Genomic DNA, 17,977 nt, shown 5'->3' with positions numbered 1-17,977 from the left:
TTGGTATGTGCACTAGGGCGGCATATTTATAGTGTTTGTGTGATAAATGCAACTGAGTTTTATTACAAATGGGTCGTGAGCCGCTTTAAGAGGTCTAGAACCTTCAGAGAGATGGTTGAGTTATGTTGTATTTCAACCAAGTTGGGATATCAAATCTGAAATATCAGAAATTGTACGTTGATTAATAAGTTCACTTGTACACGACTATTTCTTATACTCATAGAATGCTAGAACACCATCGGTACCAAATATCAAATTTTCAGCCACATTGCAAGCAACGCGCGCAACCAGCTACTAGTATTCCCAAAAGCCAAAAGGCTCCAAACTTCATTTAACATTGTTAGAATTGAGTTATCCAAGCTGGAGATCTGCAGTGAAACATCTGTATTCATTTTCCTTGTTGTTTCTCGTTTCCTCTGTTGGATTCTCCTTTTGCCCTCCTGCCTTACTAACTGCTGCAACTGTGCTTGTCACAATTGTTGGTATTGCGCCAAAAAGTATCTCAGTGGTGACTACTCGAGTTGGTTGATCTGCATGCAGTGGTTGCATCATCCAAATCTATCACATTGTTATTGCTTAATTCCTTCACCTTGTTGTATCCTCCTTCTCTCTGCATCCTCTAGCTTCTGAATGTCACCTTCATATGCCAATCTTGTGCCCTACTGCCATATTCAGGGCATAATAAGCAAGCCCATGAGCCACCTTATTAATTCATCTCGGGCAGTGCTTGACTACCAAAGACCTGAACCTGTCCATCAGATTCGTCTTGTTGTATCATACTCCGTACCGAAGAAGGCAATACAAGAACCCTATAGTTTACAAGAAACCTTTAAAAAAAATATTATCGCAATAAGAAAGCGAGGAAGTCTTGATCTATACTAGGTATACCAATGAAATGTTATACGAAGTACTAATATTCTGCATTTTTATTTAGTAACAAACCACATATTTTGGTACAAGAAAAGTAGTTGTATTTTCTCATGTGATACCAAACAACATAGTTTGATAACGTGGTTTCATTTTTACTTGGTTCTAATTAATATAATTTGGTACTAACAAGTCAAAGATAAATGTTATTTTTCGTGAGCCAGACTCAATTTATTACATGAGCTTACCATTTATCCCTTAATAAACCAACCGAATTTACTATTTTGCAAGTATACCATTTTAATAGTATACCCAGTAATCCGGTATAGATTCAGAAAACCCAATAAAAAAAACATAGAAAATTGTACTTTCACAATACAAAAACCTAAATCAATTTTTTTAATTTCTAAATAATTTTTGATCCATAACAGCAACTACATATAAATATAATTAATACTCCCTCCGTCCCGGAAAACTTGACCTGTTTTCCTTATCGGGCCGTCCCTTAATAATTGACATGTTTCTAAAAATAGAAATATTCTAATAATATTATATTATTTCTCACTCCACCCCTATTAACCCACGTTACCCTTCTCCATACAAAAAATAATTAAAAATTCAACCGCTACTATCCCCCAACCCCACCCCTTTACACATTTTCCACCAACTACATTAAAATAATACCCACTATCAACTACTACCTATTAAATTAAATAAGTCAATTCAAGTCCCTTAAACTCTGTGCCGGTCAAACCGGGTCGAGTATTCCGGGACGGAGGGAGTACTCCGTAGCTAGAAAATAATAACCTGATTTGACAAGATATTATCACCAAAGTCAATCACTAACTCCCCTCTTTTTTATTGATGGAATCACAAAGATGATTAAGCAAACAAACGTAATCTCAAATTTCGAATACTAATTAGGCAACCCAATGTCGGTGGTTGATATACATAGGTATCTTTTCAAAAAAAAAATTAATCATTATTTCCCTCCAATTCTGGTTATGCACGTGCATACATTATAGTTAATCCAACCTTGTTTTTTTTTTATTTTTTTATTTTATAGTTATAAACATCATTACATCAACAATAATATACCTTAATAAAATCGACAAATATTGTCTCCCATTCAAACAAATGTACGGAAGCTTCATGGGAATACAAATTAACATTTGTTTCTGTAAATGTTATGCTGCATGACCCGTCATCCACCTCCTATTCAATTGATATTCCCTCGATTTCTTGTTACTCATCCCGTTTTTCTTATAAAAGCGTCTTTTTTTTTAAGGGATTATAAAAGTGTCTCTTAATATTCACTTTGTTTTCCTTATAAATTTGTCTCCGGTTGACACATGTCATCCCCTCCTATCCATCAATTTTGTGTTTTATCAAATTTTCATTTTGTTGTTTGCTATATTTCTAACCCGTCTTCCCCTTCATCTTCCTGCATAACACATCAATTCACCACTTAATTTGTATATATTCATTCAATCTCTTTCACTTTATTTCTCTCTTTAACACTCAATATAAAGTGACCATTTAATATAAATATATATTCATTCAACTTTCAAATCACTATAAAAAATTGTACCATTAGCAACGGGAAATCCCGTCGCTAAAGGCCAATAATAGTTGATTAATGACGGGATTTTCTATCGTCTACCCGTCGTAAAAGGGGTTGTCGTTAATGGAAAATCCCATCGCTAACCGGTGTAAAAGACATTTACGACGGGATTTTTAACCCGTCGTAATTATGTTGTCGTTAAAGATACAAATTCTTGTAGTGAATTCAACCTCTATTGAAATAATATATTCCCACTAAATTACATCACCAACCCCAATAAAAATTAGGACTTTTTTTTTTTTTTTTTTTTTGGTGTTAGCACCCGGTTCACCCTTAGGGCTAATCCGGATTCGGGGCGAGTTTTGGGTGGATAGGTTCCAGTCCCCTCCCAATTGTTGTTGCGGGTGATCGAACACGAGTTCTCCCTACCAAGTTCAGCCCCAATCACCACTAAACCAACAGGCAAAACATCATTAAGCAACCACTATATAACTGTCTGTTTTTAAAAATGGCTCAAGAAATAGTTATATCTTAATAAAATCCACCTCTAACCACCGTACAAAGTATTGTCTCTCATTGAAACAAAGTACGGAAGCTTCATACAAATTAATTAACATTTGTTTCGTAATTAGCTGTTCCCAACCTAACCCTAGGAAGCTTCATTCTCATCTTCCTTAGTCTATAACTATAAAAGCATGAATTAGTAGCTAATTCTATCATCACCCACATCGTTAATTAGCAATAAAATTAAAATTAATTAAACCTCAAAAATGTTGTCAAGTCTTCCAAATTTCAGTGAGCTAAGGGACCTTCACAAACGTGCAAATGACCTCCTACACTCTTCTCAAATCCAACAAACCCTAACCCAACACCACCAAGAAACGCCGGCCACCGCCACGACATCGGTCCGAGAAATCTCCGAGGCAACATTAGAGATGCTGGATCTTTGTGGCACAACTAGGGATATCCATTTATTGGTGAAAGAACACTTGCAAGAGCTTCAACACACCTTACGTCGAGCTAAATTCGACGCCGGTGGTTTGGATTTTGAGGCTCAAATGTCAGCACACGCGCTCTATAGGAAAAAGCTTAACAAGGAGCTAGCTAAATGCTTAAGGACAATCAAGGGTACTAAAAACAACAAGTTTTTTACGTCGGATCTTTCGTTAATTGATCAAAACCTTATAGTAGTTGTTCATGTTTTAAGGGAGATTAAAGGGGCTACTATTTCTCTTGTTGAATGTTTATTAAATCTCCTTTCATTACCAACTACGGTAAGCATTGTCCATAGCCAAAGATCATTGTCGTCATCGTTGGCATCCAAGTTTCGAAGGGTAAATTGTCAAAGGTTGTTGGAGAGATGTGATTCAATGGAGATTCGAATGGCGAATAAGAGATTGGAAGAAGTAGAGAAGTCTATGGAAGATGTTGAGGTTGAATTAGAGTGTGTTGTTAGGCGTTTGATCCACACTAGAGTTTTACTCTTAAACATAGTTAATAATTAATTAATTAGGAGTAATTTCACATTCGATATTGTACAGACTAATAATTCAATATTTCGGAGATAACAAATGACATTCTTTATTCGTATATATCGAGATGTAATGTTATGCATGTTTTAATTCTGTTAGCCCCTAGTACATTAATATTTCGTTGAATGCCTATTTAATCTCCTTTCACTGCTAACTTCCGTAAGCATTGTCCGTAGCCAAAGATCGTTCCAGCTATGCATCGTTGGTAGACTTTGTTGTGTATTACTTACAATTGTCTTCTATTGAGAATATTGGTGTGTAGCATGTTATAAATATTATTATTGCAGGGAGATCGGATAAAATCTTCAAAGTACGAGATAACACGCTTTTCTAATGGTATTTCTTCTTCTTGTCTTCTTCCAACCTAGTTTTTATGCCCACAAAGAACTCTTTTCCCCTCTCTCCAAACTCAAACATCCTTCCCTCTTCCATCTCTCTCCTCCCCTCCCACACAAACAAAGAAAGAGAAAATGTCGAGTGATCGAAATGGATTATGAGATGTTCGACTTCGGCGAACATAGTCGTCGAAGGAAAATGACTTCACCCAACCCCCTCCCTAGGTGCACCGGTACTTCAAGAGCCGCAGCTACTAGAACCCCAAATTCATACTTCCCTTTCAATCACTACCACTAGACTTTCCCCTCTCAATCATTGAGGTCATCGGCGCTAAAATTCTCAACCACTATATCTGCAAAGAAGCACAGATTCCGACTTACCCTAAGATCCACATCAATAACATGACTTTCAGCCTCAAAACTCCTTCCAAATGGTTCCAAGTCAGTGCAAAGAAGATTCGATATTTAATCCTAGATCCACACGGAGTGGACACCCCATACCAGGATATGATTATCTCTCCAAAAAGCGGAGGTACGATGTATCCTTTCCACCTCTCGGATTTGAACACGATGAAAGAAATGTGCCCTATTCTGGAGAAGTTTGTAAGGTGGTGGATGGTCAGCCTAGAGGCGACAAGGGGGAGGAACATGCTACCACGGGAACTGGAGTTCATGAGCGACCCCATGCCGATTTTGCCTCAATTGAGAAGGACTTGGCAATTGTCATCCAAATCTCCTCTCAAAGGCACTTTTGGGGATAGTTCCAATGCCCTGATGGTGATATCAACAACAGAGAGTTTTCCCCAAGTGGAGATAAATGCAATACTAGTCAAGGAAATAGAGGAGGAGATTCGGGAGGAGAAATTGAAGTTTGTGGCACAGGAGGAAGTGCTATGCAGCAAGAGGAGCAAGGAGTTTATGGACAAGATGGATCCACTAACTCAAAAGAAGTACAAGGAGTGCTCTAGGACTTGCAAAATCCTTGATCCGATGATTATTGTTGCATAGAACTGCAGAGGGTTTTCGCGTCGAGGCTTCCAAGCTAACCTTTACTACCTTTACACCAAGCATCGCCCTGATATAATTATCCTAGCTGAAACTAAAACCACAAGAGCTCATACCAAACATATCCTGAATTAACAAAACCACCCCATATGAGAACTTTATGCTGGCTAAACCTTATGGGTTGTCAGGAGGAATAATAGTCATGTGGAACCCTCTCTTCATCAATTTTCAGATGATAAGGTCGGGTCGACATGCTATTCATGGCATAGTGGATATAAACACTAACCATGCTTCCAATTTTGTTTGTTTGCTATTTATGCTAGTAGTAAATACAAGAGCAGATTCGAAACTTGGCATAATTTAATTGAAATATCTACTCATATGTTTGTTCCTGGATTTTTTATGGGACATTTTAATGAGGTCACATGTCAGTCTGAAAAACTTAGGGGTAGACCTATTAAGAAGAAAAGAGTAGATAAATTTAACGAGTCTATGGATGACTGTGGATTATATGATTTTGGCTGTGTTGGTGTTTTCGAAAAGCTCTGTCTTTATCTGAACATCTCCAATGACATTGTGTGGAGGTACAAGTTCACTCAACAAAGTATATATCCAATGACTCGTGAGGAGAAATGTTTACATTCCTATTGATGACCATTAAGTAAAATGTTATCACTCGGGGGCTCGTGAGACACTCTCATTCGAATAAATTTTCCAAAATTAGATTCGCTAGACGCACTCAGTCTACAATTACTTTGATATTCGTCTTAAACATACTCAATCAAAGTGGGGGCTAACTGTAGACGCCTACATTTGATCACCGGCTAGAAGCAATAGTTCGATGACGAAACAAAACATCCACTTGGAAAACGCATTCCGGATCAAACAACAAACATTCTAAAACAGACTAACTCATTAAGGAAACCCAAGGTTTCTATTTATAGTAACTTCTATTTATAGTAGCTTCCTCCCTAAGTATTGGCTAAAGTAGTAAACCGTCCAACATACATTTGTGTCAAAGGAATTTTTATTGTATTCCAATTAAAATTCTAAAGCATAAAGGAATTTTAGTTGTACTCCAATTAATTTCCTAGAAAAGATTGAAAAGCATAAATGTTAATTGCATTCCAAAGAGATTTCTTAAGTCCTAAAAAATAGAAAAAGGATTAACAATAGAGTTTTAGTTGGAAATAACTGAAAATAAGGGCTGAAATGTAAAAACAGTTTTAATATAGCATAAAGCCGAATTAAACGCATGCAAAGAGATTCTTGCACAAGAAATCTCTTGCGCATAGGGCCTAGCGCAACTTATCCCTCGCGCCAACATTCATGCGCAAACATTATCTCGCGTACCTGTCATAATTCAACTAAAAAACAAACTCTAAAGCACATCTGGCGCCAGCACCCGTGCGCGAGACATTTCTCACGCCCAGGTGTTGTGCACGAAAGGTTTGTTGCGCCCACATGCTTTTCATCGTCCCTTGAATTCTAATAATTCATATCATTAACGGCACTTATTTCTTATACATAGAGCCTAAATAAGCGGAGAAAAGGGAACCAAAATAAGTTCGCATGTTATCCCCAAGATATAAGTCTAAGCCTAAGTTCAAGTACTCAAGACCAATGGTATTCTTCGTAATTCCACCGTAATTAACTCTTGTTAAGCGGAACTCAACCGGTATAAACACCCAACTAATTAAGCATGGATCCTTCCCAAGAGTCCAGTCAAGTCGAGGAAAGTTCTTTGAATAAAAGGAAAGCGAGTAAAGCCAAGTGGTTAGTTTTATGAGAACCGCAATATAGTCAAAACTATATTGTAAAGTGCCTTAATCTGATTTATTGCTTTAATCTCCTCTATAAATCTGTCAAACATAATCTGGTTATTTATCACGCCAAATAAAATATTCCTTGGACAATACTGATTATTATTACGTACCTTAAATCAACCTAAATCACCCTTTGACGATCGTTAGTTAATATTTTTGCATTAAAAACAACTCAGATTAGTAATATAGTCTAACGCATTTCCTATCTTCGTTACATTGAACTAGTAAGGACCTTTTCATGGGCTAATACGTGGCACTCCCCCTATTAGTAAATGTCCCTGAACCCTCAATCTCTATTCCGCTAGATGTATGTTGGGAGATTCCCACAACAGGAATCACAAGGGAACCTAAGGCTGTTGTGGTTAAATACGTTGAGCCTGGGTGTCACAAGCTAGCTTGTATTCACGTATCACAACAACCGGTTTTTGTCAGTTTTGTAAAACTGAATGACGACTCCATAAACTAGTAAAAAGAGGCTAATTGACCACACTTGGTCCGGTTTTGCATAATATTTCTTGCCACACATCTGCGAGGGAAGAAGTAAGAAAAGGCCCTAAACCCGTCTTTTCCGACCCCCCTCACACCTGAAAAGGACAAAAGATCAGTTTCTGGTCTATGGTGGTACTGATGAGTTGATTGTTGAAGGCTATACGGACGTAAGCTTCCAAACCGACAGAGTTGATTTCAGATCACAGTGGGGTTTTGTGTTTTGCCATAGTGGCAGAGCAGTAAGATGGAAAAATGCTAAGTAAAGCACTATTGTGGATTGTACAACTGAAGCCGAGTACATAGCTGCTTTAGAAGAAGCAAAGGAAGCTCTTTGGATTCGGAAGTTCACTGAAGAACTTGAGGTTGTCCCCTCCATAAAGGGACCAATGACTTTATATTGTGATAATAGTGGAGCCCTTTCCCAGGCAAAGGAACCTGGAGCCACTAGAAGGTCAAACACGTACTGCGGCGATTTCACATACTTCGAGAAATCATTGAACGGAAAGAAATAGAGATTTGCAAGGTTGAACTGACGACAACTTCGTGGATTCATTGACTAAACTGTTGCCACAAGTGAAGCACAAAGCACACGTAGCAACCATTGGAATTAAGCATATTGGATAGTGGCTTTGATTTTCTTCAGCTTGTTTTAGAACATTTTGTTGATTTGTGTTAAAAAAATTGGTTTAACCATTTCATATTTATGAAATTTTATGTTTCATATTAATTTAATTTTGGTTTAGTATTAAATGATAAAAGTTCAAGTGATTCAAAACATTCGAATGAGATGTCAATAATAGATTCTTCGGTAAAGAAACTGAAGGAAATAATGCCCTTGGTCCAAGTATGCATTTAATGTTAAGTCTAATAAATGCGGTTCAGTATTAATTAACAAGTTAATAATTCAGTGAGATCAAGTGAGCTGAATGCCTAGCTAGAGGCCGCTTCAGTTCAAGTGGAATTAATGATATTAATCCACAGCTTACTCTTGACTGAACCCGTAGGGTCACACAAATAGTACGTAAACTGATCAAGTATTTAATGGCATTAAATACTCCATCTATGGATATTCGGAATCGACGGATCTTGGTTTCAGTGGGAGCTGAGATCGTCAAGGCAAGAAATGAATACTCCGGAAACTATGATATTGCCGGAAACGGAAATATGGATCGTATCGGAAATATAAATATTATCCAAGTCGTAGATGTTGCCGGAAACGGAAACATGGTACGTATCGGAAAATATTATCGGAAATGGAAATATTACCGGAATCGGAAATATTTCCGGAAACGGAAATATTGTCAGAATCGGAAATATTATCGGAATCGGAAAATAAATACGTAAACGGAAATATTAAATATTTGTTCGAAACGGAAATTAATTCCGGAATCGGAAATGTTAAATATTGTTCGTGTCGGAAATGAATTCCGGAATCGGGAATTTAATCGGAAAGCATACCGTACGAATTAGCATCGGACGAGGCTTGCTAGACGAAGGCCCAGCACGAAGCCAGGCCGTCGCCTAGCAAGCCACACGCAGTTTTTCGGCAGTTTATTCGTTACTCATCCAAATCGAGTGAATTTTGTGTCAATTCCGCATGTAAAAGGCATTCTAAAATTTTGACAAAAATACGAATTTTCGGCCAAACCCAGAATTCCCAAATTCGAAGCCTAACTATGACTTTTCGGAGGTTTTAGTTTTTCGAACGCAAAAGTTTGTAAATTTAAGATGTTAAATTGAATATTTGCAATTCTTGTTGATAAATCTTGAATTTTTCATTGACCTACTGTATATGTTTAACAACTTTGAATGCCTAGACTTGTTAATTATACAACCTAATTTGTAATTATGATTAATTTGTTGAAATTCGAATAATTTAGAATTGATTTGATTTTCATAATTAATTAATAATTTAATTAGGTATCCATGATTAAAAACCACCATAAAAATAGTTAATTTATATTAAATTTTAAATTTTTATGACCTAGATTTGAATCCATGTTAATCGGAAATTAATTGATTAATAAATTTTCGATTTTTCGCCCTAAAATTATGAAATTAATATGTTTTATTAATTTGTCATTAATTTTGAATTAAAAATTTTAAAATTTTATGAAAAACGCCCATAAATGTTGCACGCACAAAGCAATGGAAGCTACGTGTTACCCTTAAGGGGTGTTGTATAGTGCGGGCACGCGACGACGAGCAAGGGAGCTCGTCGCCCGTGCGGTACGAATGCAACGAGCAACCAAGCATGGCGCGTGCGCGAGGCAAGGCTGCCTGGGCGTGTGTGCTATGTGCATGGGCGGTGGGAGATGGGGCGTGGTACAAGTCGAGGCGCGCGCGCGGGAGAGCGCAAGCTGGGTCGCCCAGCGAGCACTGCTCCGCGCACCAACGAGCGCTGCCTCGCCACGAGAGATTGCTCGCGCCTAGCGAGCGGTGTATCTCTTGCGTGTAGCTGCTGCTGCATTGTGCCATGGCCGTGCGATCAGTCGTGCACTCGATGGGGCGTTGGCGCAAGCCCAAGTGCCTCGTCGTGTTACGATTGAGCCGTTTTGATTTTAATTTGAAATTTTCAGTTCGGAAATAATTTTAATTAACTTTGAAATTAATAATTTAAATTGTTTTCTCGGATTTTAATTTTGAATATTATAATTATTATAAATTTTAATAATTAAACCTTGAATTAATTTAAATTCGTTTAATTCAACCGAAAATAAATTAATTGGATTCGATTATAATTTTATATGAGCTTTAAATTTTAATTAAATTTGTATGTTTCCGGTTAGACTAGAAATACATTTTTATGTTTAAAATTAGTAAAACATATAAAGTTATTGGTTTAAGTGGGAGACTTTAGTCATAAACTCTTGATTAGGTCTATAAATCCTTTAAGGTTAAACAACTTGATTAGAATTAATAAGGACTGAATAATTAGTAGATTATTGATGTCCTTGATTAATTGCTGCAAATATTTATGTGATGCATAACGTGTTTTTACTAACCAGCTATGTGGGCCATTCATGATAATGAATGGGTGAATGGTATATATTGTATATGTACTGTTTTGCAGGTTATGAAGTGACTAGTATGGCCCAAATAGGATAGAAAATATGGTCTGCGTACCATTAATTTGAATGTAATTAGTCTAAGGATTTTTTGGTATTTACTACCTTGAAAATACACCACTTTTGTATTTACTACCTTATGAAAATTTTATTTTAAATTACTACCTTAAAGTTTCAATTTATTTTTATTTACTACCACTTTACAGTTTTCTCATTTTAAAATTGAGATATCTCTTTTGTTTTTTAATCATTTTATGTGATTCAAATCCCATTCTTCTCATTTATGTGTAACGATTCCATGTGGAACTTGCTTTTACAATTTGGCAAAAGGTAAAACGAATTAAATATTATTTGTAAAAGTTTAAAATATATATGAACTATCAAACGAATTGTTTTGAAATGTCGTTCTCAATGAAATCCCTATAAAGAAAGGAGAATAATGAACTTTGAATCACATTAAACGATTAAGAAACGAAAGAGATATCTTAATTTTAAAATGAGAAAACTGTAAAGTGGTAGTAAATAAAAAAAAATTGGAAGTTTAAGGTAGTAATTTAAAATAAAAATTTCATAAGGTAGTAAATGCAAAAGTGGTGTATTTTTAAGGTAGTAAATACCAAAATTTCCTTAGTCTAATGCACCAAAGTTTGTTTTTCAATTCAAATATGGTCTGCGTACCATCAAATAGTTGTAATTAGTTTAATTATAGCTTATCCTATTTGAAGAAAAAGGCGCCTCCCATGGTGAAATTCAAGACGGAGTTTCCAATCCATTTTCAAAACGGACTTTGAAGTTGAAGCTTCAAGATGAAGTTGGGCCATACTAGATCACATTTATCTTATGCATGCTTTAAGTTATTTATTGCTTTAAATATGTCTTGATTATGCATGAGATTTTGGCTTGATTATGTTGCATGATTAAGGATTTTAGTTCACTTAAAATCTAACCAACATAGTAAGAGCCTTAAGTTCCAAACTTTAAAAATTGAGTTAAAATGTGCCATGCCAAAATAACATTTACTTGGATAACCTTTACAATCTAGTAATAGTTTTACGCTCAGTGAGGTGTTACTTATTGATCCTAAAGGGGTAAGGTACACAAATAATTGTGAGTACATGTTAGTTTTGGTGAAACTCAACGATATAAGTAAGGAGTCCTTTTATGTCGTGGCAAAATTGATAGGTTTACCTAATAAGCTCTTAGACGTACCTATTAACCAAGAGTAGTTTATAGACTATTAGCAAAAGGCTTTTGCTTACCTAAGAGATTTTAGAATTGAGTCTAAATACATAATGTGCTTAATTCTTCAATAGTTTTAGGGTCTTGGAATCATTTTATTCACACCTGCCGGAACAATAAATTCGAATAAAATGCCAATAACTTGTTCAAATTGCATGATTGCTTTAATTTTCAAGTTATTACTCATGATAAATGTTTAGACTTTGCATGCTTCAATGTATGTTTTAATTGTTTATAATTTAATATCTTGCACTGAAGTAAATCCTTTTATAAAGGTAACAGTAAATTTCCTCGATTGGTAGTGAATCCAAGAACGATTCACAAAAATGAGAGAAAATGAGCAATTTAGAATGTACGTTTCTTTTAGCGACTTTTATGGTTGTTTTCGAGTATCAAAGTCGAATGGTGAACCGATTGGTGCTTGTGAATTCAAAATACAATGTATTTTTGAGATCATAAAGCATTGAGTTTAAACGCTCAGCCTTACCAATGGTTAACAACCTAATATCTTTTATCCATTTAATTCTCGAATGAGTCTATTCCCTAGACATTCGAATAGATCGATGCTTAGAGAACTTTAGAAGCTTCTGGTAAGATCATCTAGTTGAAACAGAATATTCAACATAAATGGTAAGAACTTTGTTGGAGTGACATTGGACATGTCTAAAAAAGGTATAAAAGTCAAAACTAAAGAATTCAATTCTTAAGGCTATTAGAAAGGGTACAAGAAATAAGGAAACAAAGGAACAAAGGAAAGGAATTTACGATTCCGTTTCTACGTAAAAGTTTATGTTTAAAGAGAAGTGACCTAGCAATTGTGAGGGGGTCGAAAAAGCGCGAGGCTGATGCATGACCTTGTCCCTCGTGGGTGTGACGATTCTTTTTATTCAATCAAGTGTAATTGGATTTCCTGTGAGTATACACCCAATTGACTAGTAATATAGGAGTCGCCATTTAGTTTTTAACAACCATGAGAAAAACTGACAAAACCCGGTTATCGTGACATAAAGGGAGTGCAATTATGTTTGACCACGACGGCCGTAGGTTCCCTTGTGATCCCTGGTGTGGGGATCTCTCAATATACACCCGCAAGGTAGAGATTGAGGGTTATGGGGACTGTAACTACCGAGAGGAGTAATTCGCTCGTCGATAACTCTAGAGGCAGGATATCCTTACTAGCTCAGCATAAATAATTGAAGGGACATGCATTAACTATTAAACTAATCCGAGTTGATTTTAGCAATATGCAACATATAATACTAATTCGATCGTGATTATCTGATTTAAATAACATTAAGGGACCTAGCATGATAATCCGATTTCCCAAAAATATTATATTTGTTAGGCGTGATAGAATAATCATATTAGGTTAGTTTAACAGTTCATAAAAAGGGCGAGGAAAGCAGTTAAATCATCGAAAAGGGACACGTTACGACGCACCCTTGAGAGGTGCGTCACGGTTCTCAGAAAACTAACCACTTTGACTTTGCTATTTCTCCTTTTTATTTAACGAATCTCAATTATGGGACAGGATACGTTCTGTTCGATTTATGGATCGATTGCGACAGAACGCGTGAACAGTTTCGCAGCGAGAGGCTTAGGCTAAGGGGTTTAGAGTCAATACTCAGAATATGTTATGTGTTGTTGTGTGTTGTTTCACGTCGAAACTAGGGGCCTATTTATAGGGAAGAGTTTGTGGAAAGATAAAATTGCAGAGTTCTAATCCGCAAAGAATTAGGAAAAGAGACGTGCCCAGGTACTTTCAGCGCCCAGGCTTGGGCGCCGAAGATTTCGGCGCCCAGAGCCAGGCGTTGAAAATAGGATCTGGGCAGTTTTGTTTAGTCAGATTCGGATTCCTAAAATCCGTAGAGTTTGAGATTAATTCGAGTATTTTAGCGCGTATCAATTTCATGACGGAATGCGTCTGGGCCCGTTACGAACTCTAGGCTCGTTAGGATTTTGATTAATACGTAACTCTTATTTCCGAATCCTATTAGGAATAGGATTCTCGCGGTTTTCTATCTCATTTAGGATTTATGTTGGAGTGCAACACCTAATTCTGACAGGTTTCTATCTTTTATGATTTGCCACTTTTAGAAGCTACCTTTTACGGCAGTTACTATTTTTAGCAGGTTTCCATAAATAGCAGGTTTCGGGTGAAATGAAATGGGGAATTGAGATTCGTTTATTTTATAGGAGATGCGTTGTCAAGTGGAGTTTTTATGCTTTCATCATCGAACCTTTCCCTTGCGGGAACGAGGACAAAAGTAGGTGTCTACAGTTAGCCCCCACTTTGACTGAGTCTTGGAGTAAGACGATGGTCAAAGTATTAGACAGAGTGCGTCACACAAGCCATGGTGTATGTGACCTGTTTTGCGAGGGTCTCACGAGCCCCCGAGTGATAACATTTGACTTAAGGGTCATCACTTGAAGTGTCGACATATCCCTCACGTGTCATTGGGATTTGTCAACTGATAGTATAGAAACTTCCTCACTTTGTCATTGGAAGGATCTAAAGGTGCGTAGAAACTCCCTCACTTTGTCATTGGGAGTAACTACAGATGTTTTCGAAATTAAAGCTGTAAAGTGTAATTGGGCCTGGCCAAGCCCAATCACGAGGTAAAACGTTTTTAAAGATTCTCATTTTCAGGGCTAGCTAAACGAGAAAACCCCCTTATTTTTATAGGACGTAAAACGAAGGAAAATCCAACACATCGTTCTTTTTTGGACAAACGAAAAACCAATCCTTTAATTTTTGGAAAAAGGGAAAACCAATCCTTTAATTTTTGGAAAAAGGGAAAACCAATCCTTTAATTTTTGGAAAAAGGGAAAACCAATCCTTTAATTTTCGGAAAAAGGGAAAACCGATCCTTTAATTTTCGGAAAAAGGGAAAACCGATCCTTTAATTTTCGGAAAAAGGGAAAACCGATAAGAGTTATCGCTGCAGCGACTAAGGACCTGCGCTGTTAGTGACGCAGACCCCGCCCGCTGAAGGTGGGCGAGCCTGTCCGCTGAGGGTGGACCCCCCGTCCGATAGAAGCGGACGAATCTGTTTTGATGTTTTTGAAAAATAAGGACCTATGCGGTTTGGGACGTAGACCCCGCCGGCTGAAGATGGGGAACCTGTCCGCTGAGGGTGGACACCCCGTCCGATAGAAGTTGACGAATCTGTTTTGAAATTTTTTTATTTTTTTTATATTTTTTTTTTTGAAAATAAGGACCTACGTGGTTTGCGCCGTAGACCCCGCCGGCTGAAGATGGCGAGCCTATTTTAAATTTGAAGACTTTATTTTTCGAAAACTGAGGACCTGCGCGGCTAGTGACGCAGACCCCGCCCGCTGAGGGTGGGCGAGCCCATTTTGAATTTCTTATTTTGCCTATGTAGAAGAGCTCTTGGTGATTACAACCTGTTGGTGGGTCGTAATATTTCCTGATTAGATGTGTCCTATAAGTGGGTCCACACTGTGTATATTTTTGTTTAACAATTTTTTTTTTTAGATATCCAAACATGATATGGTGTATGGCGCAGTCTGGGAATGTGATTTTGATTGCGCGCTCCTTGTTGGAGTCCACTTTTTGCGAGCCCCCAAGTGTTGGGGCTCGTCGGTTGTTTTTCGCGTCTTGTAATCATGTTTGGGGTCACGCTCGTATGTGCGAGCGACCTCCTATAGTAGTGTGCTATTTTAGTGAAGCCGTGGAGTGCGACTTTAGTTTTCAGGCGACATCCGGTTTTGGCTTGGCCCGGATTATCCCTTTGACAGACAGACATTTTCTATTTGGAAAACCAATGACTTGACGACACATTTTTTGGTGTTTCGAAGAATGACCATGATATTTAACTTGCTTCTTTTTTGAAAAGTTTCGACCACGTTTCAATGTTATTATTATTTTTTGCTTATTTGGGAGCTAAAGGTGCTTTGGGCTTGATCTTACTTGCAATAGGGCCTCGTGTTTTAGCAACACGGTCTTAACTCCTTTCCTATTCTGTGTTTTGTGAAATCTGGGCCTTGGGCTGCATTTTCAGCGCCCAAGCTCAGGCGTTAAAAATTTTGGCGCCCAGAGGTGGGCGCTGAAAGTTCTTTCCTGGTAATATTTGATTTTCGGATTTCTAAACACGTTTCCGAATGGGATCAGGATGTTATTCGGTGCGTTCAGCTATATATAGGGGCTCGATACGTCCTTATTTTCCACCACTCTCAAATTCTTTCTCTCTTTTTGCTGTGCTCTAATTATTTACTGCTTTTGTCATGTCGACCCCTACTTTCTCACTCCAACGGACTGTTAGGCGTTGGCTACGAGCCCTTACTCCCACAGAAAAAGCCTTGTTAAAAGAATACCACTTAGAGGCACTTTTAGGCTTACAAAAAATTAATATTGATTATAATTTTCTGCATGCTGCCCTAAACTTTTGGGACTCCGATCATCATGTTTTTTCCTTTCGGGGCAATGAAATATGTCCTTTGCCTGATGAATTTGCTGCGATCCTTGGTTATCCTACTAATGCTACTCCTTTTACTCCTGGCACTATTGAAGAGGGTAAAACAACCATAAGGGCTTTCCTAGGGCTAGATGATAACATGTTTGCTGAACTTGTTGTAGACGATAAGGTTAACTTGGCAAAACTCGTAAAACATCATTTTAGGCCTAGTAAGAATATGACCGAACAAAACTTGAATATTCGAGCCCTTGTATTTTGCTTGTTGAATCATTATTTGCTGTCGAATAATAATGGTGAGTTCGGTGACATAAGGCTGATCCCCCTGATTAGCCAGATGGAAAGTTGCTATTTTATTATGCCGTTGGTTGTTGCTGAGACTTTGCTGAGTGCGGATGAGCTGAAAAAGGATGCCAAATCCGAAATTTTTAAGGGAAGCCCCCTATTACTGCAGGTAATCTATTTTTTCTTTGCGCACACATACGCCACTTTTATATATTTCTTTTCGCCTGGGGCTGAGTTTCAGCGCCCAGGACTGGGCGCTGGAATATTCGGCGCCTGGTCCTGGGCGTTGAAACTGCGCCCCAGGAACCTTTTTTTCTTTCTTTTCATTCTTTTGATTCGATCGTACCTGTTTTTGCAGATTTGGCTTGCGGAACGGCTTAGACTTTTGGAAGCTCCTGCCGATCCTAAACATTATCGCCCTATAGCTTTGGGTAACCGAAAATACTTGCACCAAGGCCAGGACGAGGCCGAATGGACCTCCTTTTTTACTTATGGCATTTGTTCTATTAAGTGGGTGGTACCATGGTGGGGTTTGACTACTATGACAGGGGGGTCTGATGTATCGGTTCATGTTTCTTTGTTGGGGCTATCTTGTCCCATTTATATTTTCCCTTACCGAGTCCTGCGTCAATATGGTTTAAGGCAGACTATCCCCTTTTCTGATACGGTACCACCTAAGGTAGCGGCCTTTTCACAAACACGGGTCTTAGCGTGGGCTAGGTATTGTGATGGTCTCCCGCGTTGGGCCGTAGCTACAAATGGCTTTGTGGGTCTTTCTGCAAACTATAAGTTGTGGATGAGTTCCGATGACAAAGATGTGAGGACCGAGGCTCGAAATGGGGAGCCGGCTGAGCTTTTGATACCTCGTATTCGTGTTAAGTATGAGGGTCCTGATTCCGCCAGACCTCGTACCTATAGTTTTAAGACTGTGAAAGCTCGTCCTGATCGAAAGCGAAAGGAAGTTCCTCCCCGTTCCAGTGTCAGGCCAAAAAAGATGCCTAACATGAAGGGGCCTGCTGTTGTTAAAAGAAGTGCAAGCTCTCGCGGAGATCGTCGCCGGAACAATGTATGGGTTAGGAAGGCTCAGCCGCCCGTAGAAACAGTGGCTAGTCCAGTTGATGATAGTAATCCTTCTCCCACCATCGTTTGTGCCCTTGAGGCTGAGCGGGCTATAACTGAGAATGTTTCTGAAGCTTTGGCATCTTTGGAAGTTAGTGTCCAGGAGCCAGTTCTTATGGAGATTGATATTGGGGCAGCGCAGAAGACTATGGGGGTGGATCCTGCGAACATTGCTCTCTTCAAGACTTTATTTGATGATCCGGAAGAACTTG

The 17,977-nt window shown here is 38.1% G+C and overlaps 1 protein-coding gene across 1 annotated transcript; it reads left to right on the top strand.

The window, feature by feature from the left end:
• Positions 1–3,060: 3,060 nt before the first annotated feature.
• On the top strand, positions 3,061–4,073 carry LOC110796961 (uncharacterized). Its single transcript, XM_022002059.2, has one exon. The coding sequence runs from the start codon at positions 3,202–3,204 to the stop codon at positions 3,934–3,936; it is 735 nt and encodes a 244-aa protein (XP_021857751.1). The 5' UTR covers positions 3,061–3,201; the 3' UTR covers positions 3,937–4,073.
• The last annotated feature ends 13,904 nt before the right edge of the window (positions 4,074–17,977 follow it).

The sequence above is a fragment of the Spinacia oleracea genome, chromosome 5, assembly GCF_020520425.1.
Source record: "Spinacia oleracea cultivar Varoflay chromosome 5, BTI_SOV_V1, whole genome shotgun sequence".
NCBI classification, from domain to species: domain Eukaryota; kingdom Viridiplantae; phylum Streptophyta; class Magnoliopsida; order Caryophyllales; family Amaranthaceae; genus Spinacia; species Spinacia oleracea.
This window is presented reverse-complemented; position numbering and strand designations above follow the sequence as displayed.

Bases quoted from the DNA above. Each gene is read 5' to 3' on its own strand.
- LOC110796961 (XM_022002059.2), top strand. From the start codon at position 3,202: ATGTTGTCAAGTCTTCCAAATTTCAGTGAGCTAAGGGACCTTCACAAA.